At 43.3% G+C, this 22,381-nt stretch overlaps 1 protein-coding gene across 1 annotated transcript in view; it reads right to left on the bottom strand.

Annotated features, from left to right (window-relative positions):
• ARHGEF10 (Rho guanine nucleotide exchange factor 10) overlaps positions 1-22,381 on the bottom strand; it is a 150,320-nt gene that overhangs the window by 33,917 nt on the left and 94,022 nt on the right. The window contains exons 23-26 of the mRNA XM_084826771.1: positions 20,477-20,563; positions 18,434-18,657; positions 13,972-14,129; positions 2,594-2,736 (exon numbers count right to left, since the gene is read on the bottom strand). Coding sequence (XP_084682897.1) covers positions 2,594-2,736; positions 13,972-14,129; positions 18,434-18,657; positions 20,477-20,563 — 612 coding nt within the window. The remainder of the gene's footprint in view (positions 1-2,593; positions 2,737-13,971; positions 14,130-18,433; positions 18,658-20,476; positions 20,564-22,381) is intronic.

Here is a 22,381-nt window from a genome sequence, read left to right as displayed (position 1 = left end):
CCTCTGTTGGCAGTTAGGATTTCTGGGGACTCCCTCTCTTGCCAAGGATAGCCCTTATGAGAGCTACAACATACTGGTGGGGGTGGGGAGTGGAACTATAATTCCTAAACAAATAAAACTATTTCTAATTATACCCATGCCATAACTACCAAAATCAGTGATGCTACTGTGGATGACATGCAGCTTCCAAGAGAGCTTAGACCAAAACATTATATTTAAGTTCAGCTAACCTCAGCTTGCAACTGGGATTCCAAGAAGAGGATTCCAAGTGTCATAAACACACAGCAAGGAAAGAACAGTGGGCAGGAAGCAACAGAGATGCAGAGCAACGTGCCAGCTACTTTGTTCTTTTGCCTCGAAAATATTTAGTATGTGAGAAAAATTCAACTGTGCTTAAGGGCTTTGTGTTTGTTTGTTTACCAAGGACTGCTGCCAATCTTAAGAAGAGCCATGGTTGCATCTGTGCTGGGAAGGGGAGGAAAATAAAGATGGGACAGATATCCCAGCCAGGTCACAAACTCAGGAATGTACCATCTTGGACAGGCCATAAGAGGGGAAGACCAGAGTGGAATGGTCCATCTCTGCTCCATTGCAAGGTTGTATAAGGTGTGGAGCATGGGCTTAAGGCATAGCTGCAGCACACTGTCTCACACATTTGCCCTGAATTTCTAGCTCTCCTTTGAGCAGGACTCACTGCTGGTTAGCAGCACCAGCAAGGAAGTCTTTTGACAGGATGACTAATTAGCTAATGAGTTTGTGTGGGTGGGTGCATGTTGTTTTTCTCTGTGATGCTGGGAGAAGAGGGTTCTGGTCTTTTTGACACTATGCATTTATTGCAGTGGGTGCTTTTATATCAGGCAAGGATGCTGGCATAGACTGTTTGAGGATCTGAACTAGTCTGGTGCCTGGGAAGAGAAATCAGCACTCAGGAAACTGGTTGACTGAGGACAGCGGTCAGCAGCCTGTATGGACTTCTGCCTTACATCATTCTCTTACCAGTTCTCATGGAGCAGCAGGAAGGCTATGGTGGTGCAATCTTGCAATCCTGTCCTCTAGTCCTCACTTGCAATCCTGTCCTCTAGTCACAAAACTGTTTGTATATTCATTAATAATATTGTCAGCTGAGTTTCAGATAGCTCAACATATTGTCTCTTTATTCCTCCCTACACCCTCTGCAGGTAAAATTGCAGTTCAAATTTCATGGTATTATTCCGCAAGTACATAACTTGTCTGTAAGATTTGGTAACTTCAGCTATTCCAGCATCAGGAAAGCAGAAATACTGCTACTCCTTCTGACGTTGCCGTGGTAATGCAAACAGACCTGGATCACACAGTAACCTCCACACGGCATCTCCTCCCATGTCAGATCACATTATCCCAGGGGCATGGGAAGGACCAGTGCTACTCCAGCTCCCACGGTAATGAGTGTTCCTGACTTGAGCAGTAGTTAATACTGGGGAAAGGAGAGATACCAGTAAGTTTATATTCTGCAGTAAAATTGCATCACTTGTATGTCACATGTGGTATGCCATCATCTATCTCCATGAAGAAAAACTACTGATCATAAAAGTAATGGGACACACAAGGCATGCCCATGGCACAGAACAGCCAGGACCTGAGAAATATCTATAAAAACTAATTACACTACGAGGTATACCTTATCCAATCTGAATGGCTCAGTGCTGCAGATACCATTCACTATCAACACCTGGTCTAATAACTGTGAAATTAATGTTACCCATTCCATGCTAAATACTACTGCATTATCTAGCCCATCAAAATCTCACAGAAATACTTCTTTGTTATTTAAGACAGAAGGAAGAACAGCCCTATATGAAGACGTTTTCATGCAGTAAAAGCCATGATCTAATGCAGTCAGGAAAACAGTAGGAAATTCTATCGGATTCCAAGTTCTTTGAGAAACAGATGTCTTAGGTCTCATAATTACTTCAAGCCTTACTTTAAAATGCCCTGCCATTGTCAAATACCCCATAACAATCTGATGGGGGAGGGAAAGAAGCAGTGTCTCCAAAGTGGCAAAGACAACAGAGATACCAATGGCAAATATTTCAAGTCGTAAAGGAGCTGCTAACAAAAAGCTAAAAACTGGATGTCAGATTATTCATCTACACTCAGCTAGTGGGAAGTATAAATTTCACAACACTGCTCTCTTCCTTCCTTCTACCCTGTCCTACAATCAATTAACAATGGGAACAGGGAATACCAAGAGAGGGGAAGAGAAGGGTAGATATGAGAGCATTGCTTTAATCATGGATGATTCATGTTGGCATCTAACTTGCTTGTCTCAATTCGCTAAGGGTTCACACTGCCAGTTTTAAAGGAGGAACAGCAAGTGTAGCAAGCATTCCTCTTGCAGGCCCTGAAAGCATTCCTCATGTACAGGAATCCTTTCCTTACAGCCTGAGCTATGCTGCAACATGAACAAGCCAGACCACCATCAAGCAACATTTTCTAAAGATTATATTTCCAAGTGTTGCGTCTGCCTGAATGAAAAGCATACATTTCATGTAGGCAATAGCACTATAAGATACAGTTTAAAAGGCATACATCTGGATAAAAACATTTTTTTTACCTCCACAGTATGAGTCTCGGTACTAATTATAAAAATTTGTCCACCAGAAGCAGCCCAGATGGTTTCTTCCATGACAAGGAGACTTCTTACCGGAAGCACGCCCAGCTTCACTACTTTGTGAGGTTCTGAGTTCCAGGCTCCATCTTTAGCAAGAAGAGACAAAATATATTAAAAGAAAAATATCTGTGTGTGTGCATACATTCATACACATATGTATGTACGTGTGTGTGTGTGTGTGTGTGTGTATATATATATATATATATCTATATATATGAATGAAACAAGACTCACCTCATACGCTATGAGATGGTCCTGCTTACCCAAATGCGCTCTCCTTTTCTTGGGCCTGCTGTGGCATCTATTCAAATTGATTTTATGAGTTTTTGTGTTGCCTCAAAAACCTCTTCAACCAGAGAACATAGCAGGGGTGAAAAAATGAACGTGTAAAGCCACAGGCAACAATGGTCTGCCATACACCATCTTTGAAACCCTAAAGAGATATTATCTACCAACTTACATCAGGAAGGAAGCAACCAGAAAGCATTTCCCAAAAGCCACAGGGAGGAAAACTTTTGCATTATAAAATAAAACCCCAAGTAGTTGTCATGCGCTAGAGCTCTAATCCTAATGTTCAGTTTTCTAGAGACCGGAACTGCTCCACTAATTGGACTGCCTTCCTTTGAACATTTGGCAGCTCCCTTTGCAAAACTCTTGCAGCCTAGAAAAAAGAGGCTCATACAAAATATAGGTTGATTCTTTGACATTCATTCATGATTTTTGTCATGTCCTCACTTGAATTAAATGTAATATTCCCCCAGCCCACCCCCCACATCTGCATAAAGTTTATCTCCCATCTGCTTTGATTTGGCTAGAACTAACATATATCTTTTTGTTCAATAGCTTCCTTTCTCTCTGTAGCACCACTGGTATTTCAAGTGTTGCCAAAATAACCCTACGAATAGAGCTTGTTAATTGGGTTGTGCAATGGAGCATAACTGCTTGTACACTGCATTATCATGAATAGTTACTATTGACTGATTTTTTTGTGGCAAGGCAATGAGATTTAAAATACATGCAATGGTTAGAAACAGTCTCTGTTTTCAACATATTGAAGAATTTACTTTATAGTCTACATTCTGGATTGCTATTAACATCAACTATCCAAAGGATCCATGTAAATCAGGTGTGGGCAGCTTTGTGAGGTCCAGGGGCATTTTTGCCCACTGCCCCTCTCAGGGGCCTAACACCCCACAGGAGTCAAAAGTGAGAGAAAAATTAGTAATATTTCTTAATAAGGTATCCAGAGCTGCTATAGAGTGCCAAGAGGGTCAAAATTAGCTTGCAAACAAATTTGTTGTTGTTCAGTCATTAAGTCATGTCCGACTCTTTGTGACCCCATGGACCATAGCATGCTAGGCCTTCCTGTCCTGCGCTCTCTCCCGGAGCGTGCTCAAATTCATATTCATTGCATCGGTGATGCTATCTAGCCATCTCATCCTCTGCCGTCCCCTTCTCCTTTTGCCTTCAGTCTTTCCCAGCATCAGGGTCTTTTCCAGAGAGTTTTCTCTTTGCATTAGGTGGCCAAAATATTTGAGCTTCAGCTTATGTCCTTCCAATGAGCAGTCAGGGTTGATTTCCTTTAGGATGGACTGATTTGACCTCCTTGCAGTCCAGGCGACCCGTAAGAGTCTTCTCCAGCACCACAGTTCGAAAGCATCAGTTCTTCGGCGCTCAGCCTTCCTTATAGTCCAGCTCTCACAGCCATACATTACTACTGGGAAAACCATAGCTTTGATTATGCGGACCTCTGTCGGCAAGGTGATGTCTATGCTTCTTACTATGCTGTCTAGGTTGGCCATAGCTTTCCTCCCAAGAAGCAAGTGTCTTTTAATTTCATGGCTACAGTCACCGTCTGCGGTGATCTTGGAGCCCAAGAAAATAAAAGCTGTCACTGCTTCCATTTCTTCCCCTTCTATATGCCAGGAAGTGATGGGGCCAGATGCCATGATCTTCATTTTTTTAATGTTGAGTTTCAAACCAGCTTTTGCACTCTCCACTTTCACCCTCAACAAGAGGCTCTTGAGATCCTCTTTGCTTTCTGCCATTAGGGTGGTATCATCTGCGTATCTGAGGTTGTTGATAATTCTCCCAGCAATCTTAATTCCGACCTGTGATTCATCCAACCCGGCGTTTCTCATGATGTACTCTGCATATAAGTTAAATAAGCAGGGCGACAATTTGCAGCCTTGTCGTACTCCTTTCCCAATTTTGAACCACTCGGTTGTTCCATGTCCAGTTCGTACTGTTGCTTCTTGACCCTCGTACAGCTTTCTCAGGAGACAGGTAAGGTGGTCTGGTACTCCCATCTCTTTAAGAATTTGCCACAGTTTGTTGTGATCCACACAATCAAAGGCTTTAGCGTAGTCAATGAAGCAGAAATAGACATTTTTCTGGAATTCTCTTGCTTTCTCCATGATGCAGCGAATGTTGGCGATTTGATTTCTAGTTCCTCTGCCTCTTCGAAACCCAGCTTGTACTTCTGGTAGTTCCCAGTTCACATACTGCTGAAGCCTAGCTTGTAGGATTTTGAGCATCACCTTGCTGGCATGTGAAATGAGCACAATTGTGCGGTAGTTTGAACACTCTTTGGTGTTGCCCTTCTTTGGAACTGGAATGTAAACTGACCTTTTCCAGTCTTATGGCCACTGTTGAGTGTTCCAAATTTGTTGGTATATTGAGTGCAGCACTTTAACGGCATCATCTTTTAGGATTTTAAATAGCTCAGCTGGAATACTGTCATCTCTGCTAGCTTTGTTGTTAATAATGCTTCCTAAGGCCTACTTGACTTCACTTTCTAGGATGTCCAGCTCAAGTTCAGTGACCGCACTATCATGGCTATCAGGGACATTCAGATCTTTCCTGTATAGTTCTTCTGTGTATTCTTTCCACCTCTTCTTAATCTCATCTGCTTCTGTTAGGTCCCTGCCTTCTTTGTCCTTTATCATGCCCGTCTTTGCACAAAATGTTCCTTTGAGATCTCCGATTTTCTTGAAAAGATCTCTAGTCTTTCCTATTCTATTGTTTTCCTCCATTTCTTTGCATTGTTCATTTAAGAAGGCCTTCTTGTCTCTCCTTGCTATTCTCTGGAACTCTGCATTCAGTTGGGTATATCTTCCGCTTTCTCCCTTGCTTTGCTTTACGCTTCCCTTCTTTCCTCAGCTACTTGTAAAGCCTCATCAGACAGCCACTTGGCTTTCTTGCATTTCTTTTTCTTTGGGATGGATTGATTTGCTGCCCCCTGAACAATGTTACGGACCTCCGTCCATAGTTCCTCAGGCACTCTGTCTATCAGGTCTAATCCCTGAAATCTATTCCTCACCTCCACTGTATATTCATAAGATATATGATTTAGGTCATACCTGAATGGTTTAGTGGTTTTCCCTACATTCTTCAATTTAAGCCGTAATTTTTCAAGAAGCAGCTCATGATCTGAGCCACAGTCAGCTCCAGGTCTTGTTTTTACTGACTGTATAGAGCTTCTCCATCTTTGGCTGCAAAGTCCATAATCAATCTGATTTCGATATTGACCATCTGGTGATGTCCATGTGTAGAGTCGCCTCTTGTGCTGTTGGAAAAGAGTGTTTGATCAGTGTGTTCTCTTGGCAAAACTCTATTAGCCTTTGTCCTGCTTCATTTTGTACACCAAGGCCATGCTTACCTGTTATCCCGGTGATTTCTTGACTTCCTACTTTGGCATTCCAATCCCCTATGATGAAAAGGACATCTTTTTTTGGTGTTAGTTCTAGAAGGTGTTGTAGGTCTTCATAGGACCGATCAACCTCAGCTTCTTCAGCCTCAGTGGTGGGGGCATAGACTTGAATTATTGTGATGTTGAATAGTTTGCCTTGGATTCGTATTGAGATCATTCTATCGTTTTTGAGATTGTACCCCAGTACTGCTTTTCCCACCCTTTTATTGACTATGAATGCTACTTCATTTCTTCTAAGGGATTCTTGCCCACTGTAGTAGATATAATGGTCACCTGAATTAAATTCGCCCATGCTTGTCCATTTTAGTTCGCTGATTCCCAAGATGTCAATGTTCAGTCTTGCCATCTCATGCTTAACCACCTCCAGCTTACCTTGATTCATTGATCTGACATTCCAGGTTTCTAAACAATATTGTTCTTTACAGCATCGGATTTTCTTTTCGCCACCAGACACATCCACAGCTGAGTGTCCTTTCAGCTTTGGCCCAGCCGCTTCACTCTTTCTGGCGCTACTTGGAAATACCCTCTGCTCTTCCCCAGTAGCATATTGGACACCTTCCGACCTGAGGGGCTCATCTTCTGGCATCATATCTTTTAGCCTTGTGATACGTTCCATGGGGTTTTCTTGGCAAGAATACTGGAGTGGGTTGCCATTTCCTTTTCCAGTGGACCACATTTTGTCAGAACTCTCTGCCATGACCTGTCCGTCTTGGGTGGCCCTGTGCGGCATAGCTTATGGTGTCACTGAGTTATGCAAGCCCCTTCAGCACAACAAGGCAGTGATCCATGAAGGGGTGCAAACAAATTAGTTTGTTTCAATTCAATGTTGACAGCTTTGGTGCTCTGTAGCAGCTCTGGACACCACTTTGTTTGAATTAAAAAAAAAGGGGGGCCCTGAATTTCAGGTGCCGGGGGAGGGCACATGGGAAGGCTGGAGGGGGGACTATTCAGTGCCTTGCCTCTTGAATCATCATAGCTGCTGTGATGAAAATATCAGAGAAAACTCTGACTATGTGTGCTGTTTTCACACTTCTCATATACATTTCTTTGGATCATGACCCCCTTCAGTAGAAGTAGCCTACAAAAACCCTGATCTGAAAAAGAAGCTAAGTATTTGTGATATATAAAAATCAGGTATCTACTATTTCATTGAATTAAAATGTTTGACTTTCAAAATCTTCCACATATAGGTTTGGATCCAGACTTACAGTAGACCCACTGAAATTCAAGTCTTATTCGTTTCAATGAGTCTACTCCAAATGTGACCACGTTTGGATCCAGCTCATTGAATTCTTCCACAGAGGGCAGAAATTGTCCCTGAGTTAGTGCAAAGTGAACTGATGCACTGGAGACATCTTCAAAGTAAGGACCATAGGATCAATACTCCAGGATCAATTATACATGCTGTTACCTTTGGACTTAAGTCTTCAAGTGTGGTGGACAGAAACAGGCCACTTTCTGAAGTGAAAACAGCTAGCCTGGGACAGACTTATTGCCTGTTCTTGTTATCAGTTAGCTGGGTGGAGAGTTAAAGCCTGGGTAGTTTATTTCTCCTTGCAGTGTGTGAATAGCTAATCATACAACACAACTGCATGGACTCTCATAGAGTTTCAAGAAATAATATGATCCACCACAATATAATAGTACTTTCCAAATCCTGCCCTCTATTTTTGGGAACTTTTTCTCTCCCTGTGAAAGAGGCGTTGTTGTTTTTCTGCCTCTTTTGCGGGGAGGGGGAGAATTTTGGAAAATTTTCTCCTTGGGGAGGGGGACACAGTTTACACATACCTTTTTTTTTTTTTCAAGTGTAGGCAATTCTTGAAGGGTCTTCTTTCTATTTTTTTTTAAACACCCCCTGCCATTGCAGGATCCCAGGACCCTTCTCTAGCTGGGAGTTCTTCCTGAATGCCTATTGGAGAGGGTGAGGTCACATGGTCTCCTGGGAGTTCAGAAAGAACTGCTGGGCTGGAGAAGAGGTCTGGGCTCCTGCAAGTGCAGGGGGTGTTTAAAAAAAAATAGAAAGAAGACCCCTCAAGAATTGCCTACGCTTAAAAAGGTATGTGGAAACCCTGTCTCCCTCCCCAAGGAGAAAATTCTCCAAAATCCTTTCACCAGTTTTTGTGTTCCCCCCACCCCCGAAATGCCTAAAATGGAAGAACTGAAATTTTTGGCACAGCACTACTGTATACCCATAGAAGTAGCTGTATTTCATTTTCAACTCTGTTTATATTTATGCAAAAATTTGCAACACCATGAACTGTAGGTAAAGTGGATGAAGAATAGTTCAAGTTGTAGAACTAAGTGGTGCACTTTTGTTTCTCTGCCAATAGCTTATGCCAATTATTGTTAGGTCAAATTCTCTGGTCCAGTATTTTTCAGCTTTGTTTTATGTATCTGGCAAATAGTGGAGCACTTTGTAAAACTGCCCCTTCTGGGATGATTGGAAAAGCAACTTGATCCTTACAGAGATTACAAACTGGGAACAAAAATACATTCTTATGTTGAAAAACAAAAACAATAACCCAAAATGATTGGACATGTATTTTAGCAGACACAGAAAAGAGCTGCAATTGCCGCAAATGGAAGTGAAAGGCATGCAAGCTCAGTCAGACAGACACACAACAAATGTTTTTTGAGTTCTCTTTTTAATGTACATATAACTGTGGCATATCAGTAAATCAAACTACAGTATATGCTACAGCCATTGGTCAGCTGTTGTGTCGCTCCCACTTCCTCCTCCTCCTGTTGGGGAAGGAAGTACACTGCTGCCAACTGCCAGAGACCAAGGGGAGGCTGCACTGCTTTCATCTCTGGTGTTTGGCTCTGGGGAACTTTCTTTCCAGCAGCAAGACAAAGGGCTTCTCCACACGGGGCTTTTATCCTACTATTGAGACTGGTACTCATGGAAGTTTGTGGGGCCTTTACATGATGTCGTCAACCTCCAAGGCGTTTCCCGTGCTAATGACTTTTTCTCCCATTTTTTAAAAGATCAGAGATAGTGCGCTGTCAAATTACAGCATGTTGAGTTCCCTCCTGAAAAGACGAAACCCCACAATAAGAGGTGCTAGACCGCAGCACCATGCAGTGGCTGTATAATGAAACATATAGAGCAACGCAGATAAGGGGGGAAAGGGGGGGAAGGGAAGCACGTGTAAAGGCGGCCCATCGTGGTCCTGCATTTAAAACAGAAGCAGAAAGCCCCAGTAAAGTGGCAGGATTTCAGCCTGGTGTAGAAATGCTCAAAGAGGAAGTGGTGGCAGCAGTGAGGACAAACAAGAAAGCACGGAAAGAAAGCACTCTGCCACCAGCTACTTTCCTGGTGTGCTCACTTGTCTACCCCCTTGCTACTGTAGCTTTTGCCTCTTCCTGCTACTGGAAAAGAAAGCCTCTCTCAGGCAGCTGACTATAGGTGGCTTTATTCCCCAAGAAGGAGAACAAGGTGGTAACCATAGAGAAGCCAACCAGTGACTGTGGCATATAACAACACTGAATTTGCTGATATGCTGCAGCCACAGATACATTAAAGGAAAAACTCAAACACATGTTCACAGCACTGTGAGCCTTTTTTTGAGATATACATCTGTAGAGAATGCAAAAGGACACAAATATCTCAAAGGCTGATACAACATGAAGATAACAAGGGAAATAATTTCATGACAAAATGAGAGGAAATGCTTGAGATGAATATTAATGATGAAATTTTCTGTAATGGACCAGTCTTATTACTGTGTGCCAATATAAAAAGATACTATGGTGTTGGGTTTTGACTCCACATTGTACAGCAAAAATGTACCATAATGTTAATTATGTTTGTCAGAAATGCGGAATGTCAGGAGCAGATTTGATACATATATGGCAGAACTGTGATCAAATTCGAGAATTTTTGAAAATGTTTTTAAACATATATAAGTAATGTGATTGGATATTCCATACAACTGAAACCGTTAAATATTCTGCTAGATTATCTTAAAGAGGATGTGTGTTCCAACCCTTTGAATATAAAAGAAAATCTTTTAACAGCAGCCAAAATGTTAGTCATCCCAAAATGACATTCACCTAGTTGTACCCACTGAAAAAGAGTGGTTTAATAAGGTTTGGCATTGTGCCAAGGTGACCACTTACTGAATTGGCATGGCTGAATGAAGGCAATAGAAAGACAATTCTGAGAGATTTCAGATCTTGTTAATTGTTTATCCGAATCAGAAATTCAAAATGGATATGGATAGGTAAAAGTTTTTTCACTGTTTCTATAAATATCATACTGGTTAAGAATTATAGGATTCTCTCCTTTATGGTACATATGAAGTGAAGGTTGATCAATATTAAACAGAAAAGTTTGATTAATATATTGATATATGTTTTTCATGTCTGCTTTGTTATTTATCTTTTGTATGTTTATAATAAAAATTCAATTAAAATAAGAGAATGAAAAAAGATCTTATATCTCACTAACTGAGCTTTAATACTTAGAAGCGCATTACGATATGTAAGTCATTACATTCCCCGTACCCTACATCCTTCAGATATGTGGCACTGAAAGTCTCTAGAGTAGGGATGGCGGAGAATTTCTCCCCGAATCTTCGGGGGGCCGAGCGCCAACGCATTCGGCCCCCCGAAATCGGCGGTGAAGTTCTCCGCCACCCCCCCGCCACCCCCCCGGGATGGGACTTACCTTAGCGGTTCATTGGCCTTTCGTCGGGGCGGGGGCGGCAGCCGGTCTTCCAACTGGCCGCCGCCGCCGCCATTACAAAGTGTAAAAAAAAACACAAAACCCCGTGATAGGCTACGTAACGATTAACGTAGCCTATCACGGCTAGATTTCCAAAGTCAGCCGTGATAGGCTACGTAAATCGTTACGTAGCCTATCACGGGTGACTTTGAAAAAAAAAAAGCGCGTACGCAAATGGCGGCAGCCTACGGGCACCTCCATTTGCGTTCCTTATTTGGTCCCGGTAGTCTATGTAAAGATTTACGTAGACTACGGCAAAAATAAGGGCACGCTATTTGCATTGCCCTTATTTTCGCCGTAGTCTACATAAATCTTTACGTAGACTAGACGTGCCAAAATAAGGAACGCAAATTTGTGTACGCGCTTTTTTTTTTCCCCCAAAGTCACCCGTGATAGGCTACGTGGCGATTTACGTAGCCTATCACGGCTGACTTTGGAAATCTAGCCATGATAGGCTACGTAAATCATCACGTAGCCTATCACGGGGTCTTTTTTTTTTTTTTACTTTTTGTTTCGCGGCCGGGGAGACGGGGCGCTTCTCCCCGGCCTGAATTTCGGCCGGGCGAGGCGGGACGCCTCCCCCCCCTCGCCTGAACTTCAGGGGGAGAAGCGAAGCGCCTCCCCCTCACCGCGAAGCCAAGCTGCGAAAAGGTAAGTGACTTCCGTACATCCCTAAAATGAAGTAGCAGTATTAGCAAGCTGCACACATGCTCTGCATGCTGCTGATATAAAGGGGAAACTGAGAACATAGGAAGCTGCCTTACACCGAGCCAGGCCAGCTCTCTAAGATTTCAGGCAGGAATTTTTCCAGCCCTACCTGGAGATAGCTGCGGTTGAACCTGGGACCTTACGCATGCAAAGCATGATGCATGTGTTGTACCACTGAGCTGCAGCCTTTTGTAACTATAGCATATATCCTGTGCACATGCATCTGGAACAATTTGCACATCTTTTTGTGAAGCGGGAGGTGTGCACGTCCCCCCTATGAACTCTACTCCAAAAACACGCAAGGCAGACATGTAAGTCATTCATTTTTTTTAATGCCTCTTGTAATAGTGCAGAAATGCTGAGATATGCCACAATATCAAACTACAACCTGCATTTATTGTAATGGGGACTTAAGAGGACTTATTGAGCCGTTTCTGAGACATCTACCCACGGATGAAATTATAGTCATTATTTTGATCTGAATCTATTAAAAATTAAAGAAAGAGAAGCAGCCAGGAAATTTCATTTCTTCACAGGGATATGCACACATCATATCTCTTAATTCAGGTTGAGTGCATCAACAGGTGCAGCAGGGCAAACTAGTGGCTAAAAAACTCAAATTCACAGTACGTTTTAGTTAATGCCACCAAGGCTACAGTAGAAAAAACAAGCAGTAGTATCTAAATACTTGGAAGCCATGATAAATTACAACTAAGAATAGATATGTCTGCCCCATCTCATGGGAAGACCAAGTGTTACTTCACACAAGATGCATTATCTGTACTGAATTTATTGATAACACTTCCATGTTGGAAAAAATGCATCAACCTGATATGTGTACACAGTCTCATTTGGCAACTCATGCATGTGTGCACAGCCCAGGAACCTGCTGCCAATTGCAGCATTCCAACTGTACATGCATATGGTGAAACAGAGTCAAGTTAAAATAAGAGTCTCCTATTTATTCCTATTAAAATAAATTTCTGAGCAGCATACAAAACAATACAATATAAATCCATAATAAAATACTGTATATTTTTACTGTTTACTGAAGACAAGATCAGCATCCTGGGAAAGCTTGTTGGAACAAATACGTTTTCACTAGGCACTAAAAACCCAGGAGGGTTGGTGCCTGTCTCATTTGTAGTGGCAGGGAGTTCCAGAGAGTGGGTGCTATGATATTAATGGCCGTATCCTGAGCCATCAGGGACCAACCCTTCAAAATCCTGGGCTCCACCAGGAGGGTATCTCCTGATGAGCACAGCAAACAAATAGGCAGAAAGGGGGTCAGGCGATCTCTTAGATATCCTGATACTAAATTGGTTAGGGCTTTGTAAACAAGAACCAAAACCTTAAACCTAGCTTGGTAGCACATAGGCAACCAGTAGAGTTCTCTCAGCATAGGTGTAGTATGCTGGCAATAAGCCACTCCCATGACCAACCTGGCTGTGGCATTCTGCACCAACTGCAGCTTCTGGACCAACCTTAAGGGCAGCCTCACATTAAGGGCAGATTAGCCCTCGTCCAGCCCACCACTGCATCCAGACACTGGTCCGAGGCTTGCACATTGCAGTAATCCAGTTTTGAGGTTACCAAAGCATGGACCACAATGGTAAAGTTATCCCTGTCCAGGAATGGCCATAGCAATCGTACCAGCTGAAGCTGGCTAAAGGCAGTCCTAGGCATCTAAGACACCTGTGATTCCAGTGAAAGCATTGGATCAAGGAGCACCCCCAGACTACACACCTGCTCCTGCAGGGCGTGTTTAACCCTGTCCAGAACAGGTGACTGGCCCAGTTCCCAGATAAGGGAACCACTCATCCACAGAGCCTCTGATTCCGATTCAGTTTATTGGCCCTCGTCCAGCCCACCACTGCATCCAGACACTGGTCCAAGGCTTCCACAGCCTACTCTGATTCAGACATTACAGAGAAAGAAAACTGGGTGTCATCAGCATACTGATGACACCTTGCACCAAATCCCCTAATGACCACTCCCAATGATCAACAGTTGTCAGTGACAGAAATCTAAAGGGTCCTTTTAAATAAGTCCTTTTTTTTACTGACAACGTGGGTAAGAACTTAGGAAAAGGAAAAATAGAGCAACGAAGTCTGCTTTTGCCAAAACGCTCCAAAAAGCAATTCTTCAGAATACAGCATATAATTTCTGTACCTTCCAACTTGGTGTAGATGGCAATGTTCCCATTGACAAGGCCAGCAAACAAGTGGTGGGTCTTGTATGCCAGGCTCATAACAGTCGACTTGTCAGGAGTGAAGAAGTGTTGGAGTCGGACTTTCTTTGAGCCTTGACTACTTTTGTAAACAGAGATGCTATTTAAAAGTAACAGAAGAAGTAAAAACCCTTTAATACACATTTATATTCATTTTTAAAGTGGCATGGTATCTCAGAGAAATGAAAGGAAAACGCATTTCAGCATTACATTAAGGAACCAAACTAAACATTAGAAGAAACACTGAATTGCTGCCTCTCCGTGGCACTTCTCAGTCATACAACCTCGAATACAAGCACGCTATGTGACATAGCAGCACTACACTGTATGACTTCCCTTGGGTGGGCGGTGAGGCTAAATGTCATCATGTCAGGCCAAGTGTTGTTTGTATTAGATGTTACAAGAATGAGAGACTAAGGATGCAATCCTATGCATGTATGGACATGAAAAAAAATTCCTGCAACTCCCCACCTTCCCTATCTAGCCATGCTCATGCTGGCTGAGAAACGCAGGGAGTTTTAGGACCTTTGCCTGTCTAAAGACGTGTAGAATTGCACCCTAAAATGATTTGTCTACCCCTAATCCAGAAACACCAGCTCATAACTTAATCCAAGGCCCATTAAAGCCCAGGTAAGTCTACTAACCCAGTTTCTGTAGAATATGTGATTTTAACAGCAACAGAAGCACAAATGCCTTACCCCACGTCTGGCTTGCCTGGCCCTGGGGAGGTTGCTGCAGGTGGAGGGGAGGAAGGAGTGAGAACAAACACCATTGGTGTTCGCTATGGGGCCTCCAGCTGGAGGAGGGGCTTACAAGGTGTTGTAGCCTGTGGGGCCCCTCCCTTCAGCCTCTTTGAAGTGCAGCTCCCTCCCTCCCTGTATGCAGTGTGGGTTCTGCTGGTTGTCTTTTTAGGGGCCAAGTAGGAATTTTTGGCTCTCAGTCTGATTGGCCGGGGCTATGTGCCTTTTTGCCTACTTCACACTGCAAGTGGTGCAGGAGTGTTGTATAGGTAAATCTGGTCACAATTTGACTGTTAGGTCAATTTGGTCAAATTTCATTAGGCAGGTATGGATGAGCACCGCCAGTGGGGACAGGGATGGTGAGCATTGTGAGGCACTGTTTCGGTGACAGGTGATGCCTGAGGCTTCCCGCTCAGGGTTTTGAAGCCCCGGTGGGAGAGTACGGATTACCTGTGAGGCCAACTCACTTCATCCACTTGGTGTTTTGCGGCCCCGGAGGGGTTGACAGGGGAAGGCCTCCCTTCCCCAAACGGGGTAGTCCTGAGGGGTGGCGATCTTACAGATGCCACTCAGCAGGCACAGAATGTTTCACCTGATATATTGCCTGCTTAGTGGCTGGCATAGATGAGTTGCCCACCCAGGTCTTCCCACTCTTCAGATTTCAATAAATGGGGCCTGAGTTTTATACCATATACATGTGTCTCATCTCTTTATTTCCCCCCACCTTTCACCTGCAAATACATTTTAGTACTGCAGCAACAGTTCAAGGACACAACAATTATGCCAGTACACATGTTTAGGGTCATGATGATGATGATGGTGATATTTATATCCCCCCTTTCCCCCAATACTGGGACTCAAGGCGGCTTTACAACATTAAAAACCTATACAGTTAAAACATGTAAATAACAATATGCAAAAGTTAAAATATAATTAAATCATCAAAAATATTAAAACTGTATAAAATTTAAAAATTTAAAAAAAGCAACAACAATATAAACAATAGTATCAAACCATATTCTCACAGGTCCAGACTATCCCCAAAGGCCTGCCGGGACAAAAAAGTTTTTGCCTGCCTGCGAAAACATACCAAGGATGATGCCACTCTTGCCTCCCTGGGAAGGGAGTTCCAGAGCCTTAGGGCAGCCACCGAGAAGGCTCTCTCCCGCAGTCCTACCAGGCGAGCCTATGATGGGACGGCAAGAAGCACCTCCCCTGAAGAACTCAGGGCACAAGCAGGCTCATAGGGGAGAATACAGTCTTTCAGATAACCTGGACCCGAGCCGTATAGGTCCTGAATTGTGGTCACTTTGAATTGTGCCCGGAAACAGACTGGAAGCCAGTGAAGCTGTTTTAACAGGGGAGTTATATGCTCCCTGTAGCCAGCCCCAGTCAACAGTCTGGCAGCTGCTCTTTGGACCAGCTACAGTTTCCGAACACTCTTCAAAGGCAGCCCCACATAGAGCATGTTACAGTAATCCAAATGGGATGTAACTAAGGCATGTGTCACTTTGGCCAAGTCAGACATCTCCAGGAATGGACACAGCTGGCGCACTAGCTTTAACTGTGCAAATGCACTCCTAGCCACCGGTGAAACCTGGGCATCCGGGCTCAGGGCTGAATCCAGAAGTACACACAAGCTGCGAACCTGTGTCTTCAGGGGGAGTGCAACCCCATCCAACACAAGCTGAATCCCAATTCCCTGATCTACCTTTCGACTGACCAGGAGCACCTCTGTCTTGTCTGGATTAAGCTTCAAGTTGTTTGCCCTCATCCAGTCCATTACTGCTGACAGACACCAGTTTAGCACCGGAACAGCTTCCTTGAAATTAGATGGAAAGGAAAAGTAGAGTTGGGTGTCATCAGCATACTGGTGACACCGAACCCCAAAACTCCAGACAACCTCTCCCAGTGGTTTCATGTTTATGTTAAATAGCACAGGGGACAAAACAGAACCCTGAGGAACTCCACAGGCCAATGGCCAGGGAGTCGAACAGGAGTCCCCCAGCACCACCTTCTGGGTCCGCCCCTCCAAGAAGGAATGGAGCCACTGTAAAACAGTGACTCCAAGTCCCATTCCAGCAAGGCGGCCCAGAAGGATACCATGGTCAATGGTATCGAAAGCCACTGAGAGGTCCAGCAGAACCAGTAGGGACACACTCCCCTGTTTAGTTCCTGGGGTAGGTATCCGCCAAGTGACCAAAGCGGTTTCTGTCCTATAACCGGGTCTGAAGCCAGACTGAAATGGGTCTAGATAATCTGCCTCATCCAGGAATCCCCGGAGTTGGGATGCCACCATGTGCTCCAATATCTGGACCAGAAATGGAATATTGGAGACTGGCTGATAATTATCCAATATGGTGGGGTTCAGGGAGGGCTTTTTAAACAGAGGTCTCACCGCCACCTCCTTCAGGCAGGCTGGAACTCTGCCTTGACTAAGCGGGGCATTAATCACTCCCCTTACTCACTCGGCCAGTCCAACTCTGGCTGCTTTTATCAGCCAGGAAGGGCAAGGATCTAGAACACGTGTGTGGCTCTCAACTCTTCCAGGATCCTGTCCACATTCTCAGGCTGTCCAAATTGAAAAGTGTCCAACAACACTGGAAAAGCAGGGGCCAAAGTTACATCCACTGGGTCTGTATCAACTATAGCATCCAAATCAGAACAGATCCGAGCGATTTTGTCTGCAAAGTGCTGAGCAAATTGTTCACAGCAGGCTGTCGAGAGGTCTAAATTCTCCTCTTGTGGGCTAGACCCCCGACCACTCGAAACAGCTCTGCTGGACGGCTCTTTGCAGATGCAGTAGTGGCAGCCTGGCAGGGGGGAAAAAGTAACTATGTACATTTTCATTAACTGTCTTTGGATCATGCCAGCATGAATGAGAAAAGGTAATAAGTGTGTGATACGGACACTATTTACATTCATTGTCATGAAAAACTAAATACTGCAATAATGAGTTTATATATCTCTGACTGTATATCTGGCATGAATAATAGTTTATTTGAACTAGTAAATTAAATCTTTGAACTTGGAAAGCCATAACTTTCTTATTATGCAGTATCCTTTAAAACCTAAATCCCTATCTCATATAGATTAGGCTTTTTAATAAATGATCTCTCCCTTTTCCTGCCTCCAAAGCAGCTGCAACCATTGTATGAGGAGTTGAGGGGAAAGGCTGATGCAAGGTTTTAGGTGTTAAAGATCTCAACATTAGCTAGCTTATGTGCTATTAATTCTGGGGAAGCACAGCCTCAGCTGAATATTAAGCAGAATAATTGTCAATATTGAACCAAAAATACAGTTCTGTGGTTGTTTCCTGAGTAGATTCCAATGCCCAAGCAGAATGAGCAAGTTTCTCCATTTATTGCAATACTTGGGACAGTACTGTGTACAGGGACACAAAGAGAAAGTTCAAAATAAAATATTTTTAAAATAAGGAGATTTAGGTTTAGTCACTGATCGGTCTACCACAGGAAATGTATGGCCCAATGCAAGAGCTCCTCAAATTTAGATGAATCTCCTCTCATTCTCTCATGCTCTCTCTCTCTCTCTCACACACACACACACACACACTCACACACACTCACACACACACAAACTTCTGTTGTAAAGTAAAATAATTAATATGCAATCCAAGGAAGCAAGAGACAAATATGAAAACCACCTTCCTTCTTCCATGCCCAGGCAAATGGTAGGCCCACAGGAAGCTTTTGTAGGCATATCTTCAGGCTGTGGAGGCACATTTGATTCTTTATGTTTCACCTCTCCTTGAATGTAGACCATGCAGAGAATTCGTGATTCCACATTGAAGCATTCAATAACTTTTGGACTGGCGTTTTGAAATGATACAATGGCAATTTGGCCCATTTGATTAGTACAACTGCCAATCTGAAGGAGACAGAAACGATTAATGTTCTTTTGTAAGCAAGGTCTCTCTGAACAATAATGCATGCATGGCAAAACTAATTAAACAAGGCTTCATCAAGGTTGCAGCAGTTAAATGAAGCTTTCCTGGCAACTGAAGGTTATACGAAAATAATGAGACTGCACACCTATTATACTGAATGAAAATACTGACAAAGAAAAATGCACGCTACTCCTAACAGGCAGGCTGTGAGTGTCATTATTCTAAAACAGGGGTGCAGAGCCACAGGCCCTTGGGCCAAATCCTACCCTCCAGGGGTCCCAATCCAGCCACCTATGGTTCCCCAGAAGTCTCCAACCCCGTTCCCCAATCACCAGTCTTTTGGTGGTTTCCTGGCTTTTGTGCAATTTTTTTCTCCACTCTGAAAGGCTGAAATGCCCCTCCTAAGGCTTAGTTACTGTCAGTAAGAGCTTTAAGCTCCAATATGCTGGTATTTGGGGGTGGGGGTGGCCCTGCCCCCTTTTGCCTTTGGCCCCACCCACCACTGGAAAGTGGCCCCCAAGAGCTTCTCCAAAATTCAGCCCATGGACAGAAAGAGGTTCTGCACCCCTGTTCTGAAAGAAGATCACTATATTCCTCTAAGGGCACTGATTGCAAAATGTACTACAAATATTTTATTTGTTATTTATTTGTTACATTTATATCCCACCTTTCTTCCATCATGGAACTCAAGGTGGCTACATGTGGTTCCCAGGTAGTCCCCCCTCCAAGCACTGACCAGACCCAGACCTGCTTAACTTCAGTGTGGTGGCTGCCTCATGTGCCTTCAAATTATGCCCTGGGATATAAACATATACTGAGTGATCCTTAGAGCCTTTATTTATTACGTCTCCGCATTTGAACATAAATGTACTAAGGATTATGTTCACTATGAGAGTCACTGGAAGTGAATGACAGCAAGGATGAGCAGGCTTTGGTAGAAGTATTCATGTGCCTTAAGAATCTTCTAGAGAGGCATGCAAACAGATGATGAATGATCAAGGCATGTGTCCAAGTCCACTTCCCATTTGTCAGGTTGCTCCTGACCCCTGTCCCCCTGTTCCTTTCTGTCACCAAACTCCTGAAGTATTTGAATGTGCTTTAGAGGATGAAATTTTGAGAACAAATGAAGACTTGCAAGAATTTATGGTGATGGGTATGAGGCAGAGGGATGGATGTGCCTAAGCTCAAGGCTGCGGGACCCACTGCTACAGGAAGAGCCAGGAACCCCAACAACAAAATCCTGTTTTCTTTAACATGAACATCAAGGAGAAAAGTACACTAAATGTTGAGAGATCACTAATTTCCCATGGTTTCCTTTTTTGACGTGTAAAGCAGCTGTGGTGTGTATGTGTGCATGCACTTGTGTATGTTGGGCATCCAAGTTGGATTGGGTGCTTAAATCTTTCCTGTCCCACCTCATTTCCCCAGTCTAATCCCCCTCCCCAAAGCTGTTCTCAGAGTCAAATGTATAGGATGATCTGCCCTACAGGGCAAAAAGAAGCTGGGGTTGGTGTAGGGGAGAGTGTTACATTAGCAAAATGCCATGGGAAAGGGAATTAAAACACCCCAACCTGCATGCCACTTCTGTGAATTAATCCCTCCACTCTGTGGGGCTTTAAACTAAAAAACATTTTCAAAAGAGAAGAAGATTTTATCATGAACTCCCAGCATCCCATCTAGTTTCGCCTAAGTCTAGTTATGATTAACTTCTCTAGTTACAAAATCTGGCATCGCTAATAGAATGATATTCTATTCTTTCTAGCCCCGATCATTTGGCCTTTAAAGAATGTAAATTCTTACCCACAGAAAACCATGCTCTGTAGAAAGAGAATCTGGATCAGTTTCTTCGCATGAGTATGGTTCAGGATTATAAGCAGCACATTCAACCTTAACACAAAAAATAAAATTTGTTAGCACGAATCTGGTTTTCTGTTAAGCTTTGTCAAAATCTAAGTCTGGAATTTGGTGGTTACAACACAACATTAACCAAGTAGTTGTAATTATTACTATTTTACTTGACCTAAGCATGAGCTAGTTGCATGCTTTCAGATCTTACAGGAAGTTAAAAAGAAAGATGTTAAAAAAAAACAACAGCAACAACCTAGATTCGGAAAAACTTCATTTCAGGGGGGAAAAAACCAAATATTCTCAGAAAGCCCAGAAGCAAAACCTTCCTAATATTGCTATATCATGGAATTAAAACTGCACTGACTCTACCTGGGATGTTACACAATTAATCTCTACCCTAGCTAAAGATAGGGCATTTCTACATGAGGCTTTTATCCAGCACCTTTACTGAGACTTCTGCTTCCGGATTCTTTGAGGGATTAAGATCAGCTCCTTCACACGTGTTTTTTTCCTGGGGTTTTCTTTCTCTGCCTTTCTATATGTTCCATTGCACAACCACTAGGTGGTGCTGTGGTATAGGGGAATTGCACAAATACACCAGGGCTTCATGCCACCTTTCACAGAAATACCAGACTTTCCTTGTTAGAAACAACAACAACACTAAAATGGTTACAAAGCATGGGAGAGGCATTGGAGGAAGACAATGTCATGTAAAGGACCTGCAAAGTACCATGAGAAAGCAATCACAAGCACACAATAAAAGCCTCATGCAGAAAGTTTCCTAGCAGAAAGCTTTTCCTGGACTATCACAGTCTCTCAGCCTCTATCCTTCCCACTCTCTTTTCTTTCTTCTCAACTATTGCTCTATCCACTGAAAGTGTTTGAACAAGTATCATGTCAGTTGCTAAGCTCAGTACAGCACAGTTCAGCATAATGGTAGGAACATAGGAAGGAGCCTTATACTGAGCCAGACCAATGAGAATTTTGTCACTCAGTTCAACAGAACTATTTTCACTTCGTCTCAGGGCCAAAATATATGTTACTCTGAATGCATAGTGTGCACTTATGTCTTTGGGTTTTTTCAATTAATTACAGAGCCAGGGTGTGTGTGATGGGTATTGGGACCACAGGGTTTAATCCCTCCTCCCCAGCTGTGGTAGAGATAAAAAAAAATCCTCCCTCACCCTATGCAGCTACAAGACTGGCACCAATGGAAAGTTTTTTGGAAACTCATAGCCACGCTAGTGAGGAGGAGGGATTTTTTTCATCTCAATCGCATCTGGGGAGGAAAGCAATAAATCTTCCATCCCTATATGCTGTGGTTCCAGTAACAATTGATACCCCTCTTGCATACCTGCAATTAAAGTAAGAATGAAGACTTAGCTGTGCTATGCTTTCAACATAATACACAGCTTGGTCCTCAGTAGGCTCCTTCACACTGAGCTTTTATCCTCTGATTGAGATTGCTCCTTCACAGAAGTTTGAGGGCTCTTTATATGATGCCGTGATCATTCAAGGTGTCTCCTGCACTAAATGCCTTTTGTTTTGTTTTTAAATAGATTGCAGATAATGAGCTATCAAATTACCCGGTTGTGTTCCGCTTCAGTTTCCTCCATGAAAAGAGGAAAAGCGGCAAGAAGAGGAGCGAGATCAATGAAAGATAATGGAAGACTCAGATATGGGGAGAAGGAGGGGGAAGGGGAGGGGGAGAAGGAAGCACGTGAAAAAGGGAGTCATTGTGATCCTGCATTTAAAACGGAAGCAGAAAGCCCCATTTTAAATGCAGGATTTTAGGTTGGTATAGAGATGCCCAGTGAGAAGTATGGTGGGATATACCTGCAAAAGCATAAAGCTTTT

This window comes from Heloderma suspectum, chromosome 1 (genome assembly GCF_057233095.1).
Source record: "Heloderma suspectum isolate Gila_16-S chromosome 1, 16-S_ref, whole genome shotgun sequence".
Taxonomy (NCBI): domain Eukaryota; kingdom Metazoa; phylum Chordata; class Lepidosauria; order Squamata; family Helodermatidae; genus Heloderma; species Heloderma suspectum.
Note: the sequence above shows the minus strand (reverse complement) of the source record. Positions and strands in the feature narration are given on the sequence as shown.